Source organism: Planococcus citri, chromosome 5 (assembly GCF_950023065.1).
Source record: "Planococcus citri chromosome 5, ihPlaCitr1.1, whole genome shotgun sequence".
In the NCBI taxonomy this organism is placed as follows: Eukaryota; Metazoa; Arthropoda; class Insecta; order Hemiptera; family Pseudococcidae; genus Planococcus; species Planococcus citri.
Genome location: NC_088681.1, coordinates 42,539,485 through 42,549,180, shown reverse-complemented (window position 1 = coordinate 42,549,180; position 9,696 = coordinate 42,539,485). Strand labels below are relative to the sequence as shown.

At 34.3% G+C, this 9,696-nt stretch overlaps 1 protein-coding gene across 1 annotated transcript; it reads left to right on the top strand.

The window, feature by feature from the left end:
• The first annotated feature begins 1,927 nt into the window (after nucleotides 1–1,927).
• Nucleotides 1,928–8,338, top strand: LOC135848368 (E3 ubiquitin-protein ligase MARCHF3-like). Its single transcript, XM_065368268.1, has 2 exons — nucleotides 1,928–2,048; nucleotides 7,902–8,338. Exons 1-2 carry the CDS (start codon nucleotides 1,928–1,930, stop codon nucleotides 8,336–8,338), a joined length of 558 nt encoding a protein of 185 aa, XP_065224340.1.
• The last annotated feature ends 1,358 nt before the right edge of the window (nucleotides 8,339–9,696 follow it).

Here is a 9,696-nt window from a genome sequence, read left to right as displayed (position 1 = left end):
AACGTTTAAAATAATTTTCGAAAATGAAAATCATTTTTGTTTGGTTCGAGTGATTTTTTGTTGTCTTCTGTTACATAAATTCAAATTACTTACACTACACATAATTACCCAGCTGTTCAGTTCAAGTTGGACCTGCACCATTTTAAGGAGCTAATCTCACAAAATTGTCATAATTTTGAAGAAAGTAAATATTATTTTGAGAAATTCTGAACTTGAAAATGAAATATGCCTAACATCAAGACACTGTTTGAGCTTTTTAAAAAAATTAAAATTGGAGCATTTAAAAAATTCTCAAAATTTGAGCTTTCTTGCTGGAAAGATGAGAACATTTATGGCAAAAAATTTTAATTCTTTTCTGCATTTCGCTAACATTATTTAGCCATAATTTTTCAATGCTCCATCAAGTTCAAAAATTTTGGTGTAAAAATGAAAAACGATCCACCCTGATAATCTCCTGTGGAAATTATGAATTTTGAAGTCAAATCAAAAACCATATATAGAAAATATCTTCTTTCTTTTTTCAAAATGAAATTTACGAATTATAATTCCAAAATAATTGCAAAAGAAGTTCGTGAGGAAGGGATTGGAATATTTTCACTATATTGTCTGTTTCCTTATTATGGGATAAAAACATACCTCGTATTTTTTTTTTTTTTTTTTTTGAAGAGCTGTGGCAAAATAGTATAGGTACCTATAATATGTACCATTGTACCTACTCAATCGGAAAAAGGAATTGTTGACTCATATGAGATGTTACTTTCGACATTCCCGAGATTGACAACTTCACACTCGAGGAAATTCATTTTTTTACTCATTAATTGAATGTTTAATTTACAATTAGGTTATCGATTTTGCTGGAATAAATAATCTCAACTTTGTGCAACATCGTGAGGAGTGAACCAAGCCATCTCAAAATACCCCCCCCCCCCAGTTTCGAACGTTTAAAACGCACATTATTGCTGATTCTATATTGAAAAAATTATATTTGGAGGATTTTAAATTTAATTCCTTACAACTTTCGTCATTACCTATGTATTTTTCACCAGAGAACTTGGTTTTTGCACAAAATTCAGAAAACAATACCTAATTGAACAAAATCGAAGATTGAAGATTTAAGAGATTTTCTCGATCCACTTTTGCCAATTACCGAATTAGTTGAGCTACGAGTATGTCCTACTTAATTTCCCATTTTTGAAAAACTTGAATTATTTTAAGATGATGACGAAAAATGTCTGAGTGGGAGGGAGGAGGGAGAATATGGTCAAATGTGAGCCGAAGCTATTCAACAAAACATTCTCACATCATTTCAGTTATTTTTCAATATTATTCCTTTCAACTTTCCAAAATAAAATACCAAACATTTTACGATTCATCCCATCGAATACTTTCTCAATCTCACTTCCAGTATCTACCTATAAAATCCGTTTATTCACGAGCCAGCATATCGATATCGTTTCACACCAGGCTGAACTCAATGTACGCCTATCGGAACGTATGTGTATGTATACCTCCAGTAAGAGTAGACCTTGCAGAAAATAAAATCAGCCTCGTCAGCCCACGCACCACGTACCTTTCTGCACACGTTCAAAAAACACTCAACAAATGACAAAATACGCCTCCGAGAAATTAAACGAAACATCGGGCGCCTTCGCTCATAAATCTTAATAAAAACTTCGCGTTTCCGCATCTTGGCGGCAGGCGTATAGTACGTTACTTAACCACAAATACTCGGCTGGCGGAAGAGAGAAAAAAAACACAAGTCTTCGATACCGGAAAAGTATTGTACACATACGTGCTTGGAAAATGTCGACCTGGCAACTGATACGAGAGTTTATATCAATAAACCAATTTCGTACGGTATTAGCTCGACTATTATGACCACTTTGGCGAGAAATTTTACACATTTTGCAGATAGTTTGACGGACGAATGAGCAAAAAAGACGAACAGGTTGAAGATGATGTTAGTTTGGGTTCCGGGCCGAAATGTCGTATATGTTTGGCAGCGGCCAGTGACACATCTTACGTGATAAATCCGTGCAAATGCAAAGGTACGTTGGTATTTTTTTTCGTTGAATAATGAATTTTGTACCTATCAATCGGTGGAAAGCTGTAGGGGTATTTCATCGCTGATATGCCTACCTTTATATATTATATAGTCCTTTACAGTGTATAGTCATTTAAGAAAGTAATCCTGGCCACAGCCTCGAGCTCGTCTTTCGCAATCGTCGTCGTCAAATTTAAATTAGCTCGTCGACGAACGCCATCACCACAGCCACAATTACAAAAGCTAAATGGAATTCATTACGGATACCGCACTTTAAGAGGCTCGGACTAGCTGTGAGGTGGTTTCCACTGCTGTGGTAGATGTTGTTGTTATTGCTGCCGTTGTTTTTTCCTTATTATGTCAACATCAACGCCATTTCGTCACCGTGTGTAAACTCGTAGTATGGCCAACGACGGAACGTTCACGGTTTTCTCGGCGACAATAACGTAATCAGTCGAATTTAATATCCGTATTCGACGATGTTCCTTTTGATACAAAGGCTATTATCCACGCTTTTAAGTCAACATCACAAACGTTCAACAACACGTCAATATACTCATTAGACAATAGTGTACGACCTTTAACTCTCTCTCGCTCTTCTTCCCTGTCATTTCATTTCCTTGCTTCTGCGAATTCTTGTTTTTGGATATCTCTTCATGAGAGTTGTGATACAAATAAGTGATGGAAATTATCAACTATATTTTTGCAGCCCATTCCCCTCACTTTTCAAAGATTCAAAAAACTCGAAATTCATTGGGTCATTCCATGCCAAATCGGCGGATTTTAGCACGAGGGGTCTTCGATTTCTTTCAAAATCAGATCATTTGTAGAGGTCATCAAACGATGACGAATGACGCAAACCGGACATTTATTCGATTTTCTTTGACGGAGCTGTGGCGCTTCAATGTTCTCTAAAATGGCCGAAAATGGAAAATTTCACTTGCAAATTGCTCCGGTTGTACGAGGTATAGAATTTTGAACTTTTTTTCAAATTGTAGTACTTTGGGAGGGTAATCGACGAGTGATGTCAAAATCAGTGTTGCCACTTTCAAAAACCTAAAAAAATCGATTTTAAAACTTATAATTTAAATATAACCACGATGTCCACCAGTAAAAATTCTGAAAAAATTCTCAGTTTTAGTCCTTTTTATGTAGAATAACATATCAAAAAATTGGACTGGCATCTTTTTTCATTTTCGAGAAAAAAAAATTACAAGTTTTACAATTGCTGCAAAAGTACCATCAGAAACCTAAAAAATTAAAATTTTTGCATTTTTGAAATATTTTACCAATGTTTAGACGAATATGTGAAAAAAATCCCCCTCCCCCCCATTTTGTCAACGAATTGACGAAAAATACTGTTTTTCATAAATTTGTATTTTTTTAAAGAGTGAAATATATGCATTTTTCGTCAATTTGTCGACAAATTAAAGTACTACAATTTGAAAAAAAGTTCAAAATTCTATACCACGTACAACCGGAGCAATTTGCAAGTGAAATTTTCCATTTTCGGCCATTTTGGAGAACTTTGAAGCGCCACAGCTCCGTCAAAGAAAATCGAATAAATGTCCGGTTTGCGTCATTCGTCATCGTTTGATGACCTCTACAAATGATCTGATTTTGAAAGAAATCGAAGACCCCTCGTGCTAAAATCCGCCGATTTGGCATGGAATGACCCATTGCAATAAATGATAAAAAAAAAAGTTGAATAAAAATTCACGAATTGTTTGAAAAAATAACTGATGCAAAACGATCAAAAAATGATGATAAAAAAAATCTCAAAAATATAATTTTAATGGTGTAGGTAAATTCCAGATTACAAATGTGCAGAGGCCAAACAGTGTATGGTGAATTAGGAATAAAATAATTGGATTATTTTGATCAAGCTGGATCACTGATTTAAAATGATGAATTTTTTTTACAGAAGATATTTTGATTTTCACTATCAAAAAATTTTTATTCCACAAAAAACATAAACTTTTTACAACTTTTTTATGGGTGAATTTATCAATTTTGAGAATAGTTGGAGATGAAACGAAAACTTCCCACTAAATTTTTCATATTATTGATGGCCTGTCGTAATAAATTGAATACCTATATGTATGTCCTTCAATTTCGTTCAGCATTTTTTTTTTACAGGTTCGTTATCATCAGGAAAGAGCAGAGAGTAGTTTCAAAAATATTTGCCAACAATTTTCAAAAGTTCTAAGTTGAGCTTTATTTGAAAGCTCACTTTTCAAAATCTTGACAAATTTTGGAGCTACATATAAATTGAAAATTCGAAAAAAAACAAAACTGTACGATTTTATGGTTGAATTTTTTGTGATTAGATTCGCAAAACCACGAGAGAAGGGGAACCAGAGGCCCAAAGGTTTGGATAAAAAAATGTAAAAAAAAAAATGTCAAATACTTATCGTGTGGCATTCATACGTTTTTGAAAGCTCTGAATATGTACGAATATCAACTCACTGTACTTATTGATACACCTCCAACGCCTCCATTGCCTTCTCCAACAATTTCCCGAAAATTGAGAAAATTGTGACCAAGGGGGGTGTTGGAGGGGCCAAATAAAAAAATGGGTCGATATTCGAATTCAGCACAATTGAATACCCTATAAACCATATGTCACACGTTTTTTTCAATTTTTACGAATTTTGGAAGATCAATGGGGCTCATTAGATGGGATCGAATCAAAACACTAAGTTGATATTCGTATTTAACCTCTCAAAAATGTATGAAATGATATGCCACGCGATATTTGATATTTTTTTACGAGTACATTTTGACCAGAATTTTGGAGCTCGGCGTTTCAATGGTTTCGCCAATACCATCACTTCAAGTTCATAATGTAGATGTAGGTAGTTAGGTACATATCAAAAAAAAAATGTACCTACTCGTGCTTCCTGAATTTTTTTTTCAAATTTTAAAATTATTGTTCCAAAATTTGACAAACTTTTGAAAACTGAGCTTTCAAAAAAAGCTTAACTTTGAAAAAATGTCGACTAACTTTAATATTTTTAAAACCACTCTCGATTTGTACTCTTAAAATGCTGCAATGCTGAATATAGATTTTCTGCAGGTTGCAAAGATCCTTAGCAATTTGACGTTGGGCATTATAATGAGAAATTTCGACTGCTGGAAAAAAAACTCCAATCCATCTACTGCAAGGGAGAATTTGGGTGGCCAATGATGGCAAAGTTCTGAATTTGACTCATTTGATGTGGAAAAGCCCAAATGAAAGACTTTATGCTCTGCGATTTCATTTTAGAATGTCTTTATTTCCTTGGTTGAATATTTGCTTTTTCCAGGAAATCGATTTTTTGAAACACTAGTGATATACCTACATAAGTACAATTATAATGAGAAAATTGGGGGGAAAATGAAATTCTTCGTAAAAAAAATTGAAGAGCTCTATTCCAAAGTGGGTTACTTAAGTCATTTTTTCCCCCCAAAAATTCAATTAAAATTTTTGATGCTGAAATTTCTTCTGTTTCCAAAGGTCGGTGCACCTTTCCTTTCTTTGGACATAAAACAATTGCTTGTAGAAAAATTTATTTTGAAAAATCGATCACTTAACCCACTTTTGAAGTAAAAATCTCCGTAAAACGTGCTTTTTTTGAAAATGACTTGACCCACTTTGGAATAGAGCTCTTCAATTGATAATTTGAAGAAAACTAATGTTCCTGCAAAAAAAAAAAAAAAAAATGAAAAGAAACAAAATTTTAGAGGATGAAATTCTCATTAGTTTAGAGTGATTCATTCTTTTCTGAGGAGCTTTGTTTCTGAAATATTCAACTTAGATCTACTGTTTGTGATGAGCCAGTTTAGATTTTTCAAAAACTCATCACATGACACTCATTAATTTTTGCATCAATTTTGCAAATTCTATTATCTACCTATTTTTTAAAATTTTGTCAATTTTTAGCATACCTAATTATTTCTTCAATATTTTTGATGATTGTAAATATATAAATGGAGTCAATTTATTGAAAATGTCAGGAAATTTTAACATCACATCACACAATTTTGGTCGAAGCATACCAACCTAGTGAGCATAGCAATATTTGAATCTTTAAAAATTTCCCCAAAAATCAACAAATGAATTTCAGCACCTGAAAATTCTGCTGGTGGTGTGTATTTTAGAGTCATCTTTAAATTTCCTTTAATTTGGTTCAATATTTATGGAATAAAGGGATGTAAAATTCGAATTCATTCATTATAAAACTATATTTCGAACTTTGTACAACACAAATTGTACCAAGTCGAACACTTTGTCCGGACCCTCCGGGCATTGTACAAACCAAGTCCGATGAAAAAGTAATATTCATGCTTGGTCCGGACACTTCGGAGATGGTACAAAATTGGCTGTACCAACCCCGAATTGTACAATTTCGGACTTGGTACCTAACATATCTATCTATGTCTTTCTTTCAACCTTCCAAATTAATTAATGGTGGTTTCGAAAGATTTTTAAATTTTCCAGTTCACAAAAAATTATTTGCCGTGCTGTTCTTTTGAACCCTTTGATTAATTTTAAAAACATTTTTCAAATTTTTTTAATTTTCGAAATTTATTTTTTCGAAGGGAAGAGAGATTGAGATGAGAAGGAGGAGGAGGGCCACAATACCAAAAATCTAAAAATTGTGGTGAAGGCTTCAAAACAGTTCTCAACTGCGGTCAATCGATCATGTGAAGTTGAGAAAAAATCTATGACATCTTTCTTGGAAAATGGGTCTGATTTTAAGTTCTTAAGAGTCTGCCAAAACTCGAGAAAAGAATTTCATGCCATCATAAGGGACCATTTTCCATCTCTTTATTAAAAATTTTGATACAAAAATCGTCCAAAATTTCTGCCTCAAAATTTAAAATTACGTCTCTTGAAAGGCACAGTTCACCACATATTTTGTCTTTTAGCCATGAATTTTACCTCTTTCGACGCATTATTTCTCTCAACACCATCCATCGTCAAAATGTACTGAGTAATATGTACCTACGCTAGTAGAATTCAGAGTAATCTCGATTCGTGTCATTCAACACGTCAACATCTCTGAGCTAAGGACAAAAAATCCTTCGTATCGAACATAGCCAGGATCTTTGACACATCTCGAGAAGGAAAAAAATGTGAAAAGATACGAATAAAAAAAAACAACACCAAAAAGACAACCTTCCATTTTCAAATCAATTTCACGTTTGCTCATCTTCTTGCAGCATTTTAGAGCCATTCTTCTCACACCGAGGACAACACTTGGCTGGTACACGAAGCGGAAGAAAAAAAATTCCTCTTCGAAGATTCGTCGAATCGTCGTCCCGTGTATCTCGTAGTATTCGAAGGTGGAATACGAAAAAAACAGTGGGAGGGGGTTGAAAACCTATACTCTTCTATTTTAACGAACATCTGTTCGATTGGCGAACGAAGATGCCACTTCGTCGAGTGAGAGAAAAAAAAACACGCAGAAGCGTAAAAAAATTTCAACGAAAAGGCAAAAACGTCACATTTTTTCGCGTAATTACATTTCAAAACTGTTGTCGACCGGTATTTCTATAATAGCGATCTTTCCGGCGCCCACTTCCCCTCCCTCTTCTCCTGCTCCCGCTATACCGATGCCAATCTCCATCCACGCTTCATCCCTCTAATACGGGTAACTACATCTTTCGCGTACGAGATTTTTTTCAATTCGTACAAAAATTTATGCACCCTTCTCTTTCTTTCACTTGTACTTTTTTTTTCTAACTAGAAAAATGCGGTAGAAATTAATTATTCGAAACGCGATTCGTAGGTTTTTTTTTGTCGTTCGTTACCAATTTCTGTGCATTAATTTAATTTGGTATTTTTTTCATTTCATTTCATGCTCCGCAGGCAGTATTGGACTTGTTCACAGTCGTTGTTTGGAAAGATGGATATCAATCAGTTGTGCCACACGGTGCGAACTGTGTTCTACCAAATATACCGGCAGAAAGAAATTAAAATATGGTATCGTTTCGTCGATACCAAGATACGTCTGGGCACGTAAAACGCATTGCGGTATATTGTATTGCTACGCGAAAATATGGCTTTATTTGTACATACTGTTGTCGTTGCTTAGAGAGTATAAGCTGGATATGGAGCATTTTGCGTCTTCGTTGTTATTTTTGATATTTTTAGTAACGTCCTTTGTGGCTGGACTTTTCTTACTATTGTATAGCGCTTCGAATTGCATCCGGTCGTGGAATCGTTGGCGAAGGTGCCAGATTAGGTTTATCGCCGTCGATACGCTGGAAAATGTGGTAATCGTAACTTCGGATCAACAAGACTGATACAAACTGTTGCAGAATACAGTTAAAAATACACTAGCCAAGAATTTTGTACGTACGTAGGATTCATCTTTTTGCAGACTACCGTCAAACGTGCCTCGTGGGACCGAAAGCATTCTCGGATAATCACCATGGTGGTAGCTTACTTATATGAAACAGCCTACGAAATTATCATTCTGTAAACTAATTTAATAAGAAAAAATTTCGAAATTTTTGCAAGACTTTTTTCTTAGAAAAAAATTGTCTCTGTTTTGGAAGAAAATGAAGCGTGAATTTTTTATCTCGATTAAGGCATACATTTACCTTTTATGCTAGTTCTACGCCTGTAAGCCATCTTCACACAAATCTTTACCTAGCTCGAGCGAGGAGGACAACCCACGATGTTCTCGGTTTTTTCGACATTTTTTTTTTTGCTCTCATTACATAAATTTGTAACCTCGAGCGAGAAAATTGCGTCATAAAATTTTCAGCTCTGTCGATGAGAAATTAACGGTGCTGGCGAGATTTCCCAATTTCACAGGAAAAAATGAAAGTACTTCTACTTATTGAGCAAAATTTTTATAGTTGAAACTTTCGAGTGCCAATGCCTCAGTTTGGTGGGTTGGTGGATATTTGAAAAGGAGGTCATTTTTAAAGGAATTCTGACATGGAGATTGATTATTAATTTTACTCACTTGATTCTTTTTTTTTCAATTTTTTCCAACCTTATAAATTCTCGAAAAATTCGTACAAGGCATCATGAATTTTTTCACTTTGAGGGGGGAGGGGAGGAAGAGGGGGATGCTACGTCACGGAGATACACTACCTATTTAAGAGGATCGAGGAAAATTTTTTTTATTGAAAAGGTGGTTGAAATGAAGAATTCATAAAAATAGTTACCCAGAAAAAAAGATTTTTCAAAAATTGTTCACTGATTTTAATTGCCTATACCCTACCTATTATACCTACCTTATGGACCGAAAATAGTTTTTTTTTCAGAGAAGAGGGTCAATTTAGAAAAATTCGGAGGTCATTAAAATGAGAAATTTTTGGATAAATTCCAATTTTTTTTTTGACTTTTCTGTAATTTAAAGAGAGAGCTTCGTCAGTGCAACTATTTGTAGGTAAGGGAAAAATAAAAAGTTGGGAACTATTTTCTCATCTGAGAGAAGAACTTTGAAGAATGGAAGTTGAAAAATTCCTACTTTAGAAAATATGAATGAATAAATTTTTATTTAGAGACGCCCAGCAACTTAGGCTTTTTTGCGTCTGCTGTTTTTGACACAGATTACAAATATTAATTCATTTTGCACAGCTAAATTGGCGAAGTTTTGATATTTTGAATTAACTGAGCCCAGGAGTTATAAAACTTTTGATTTTGA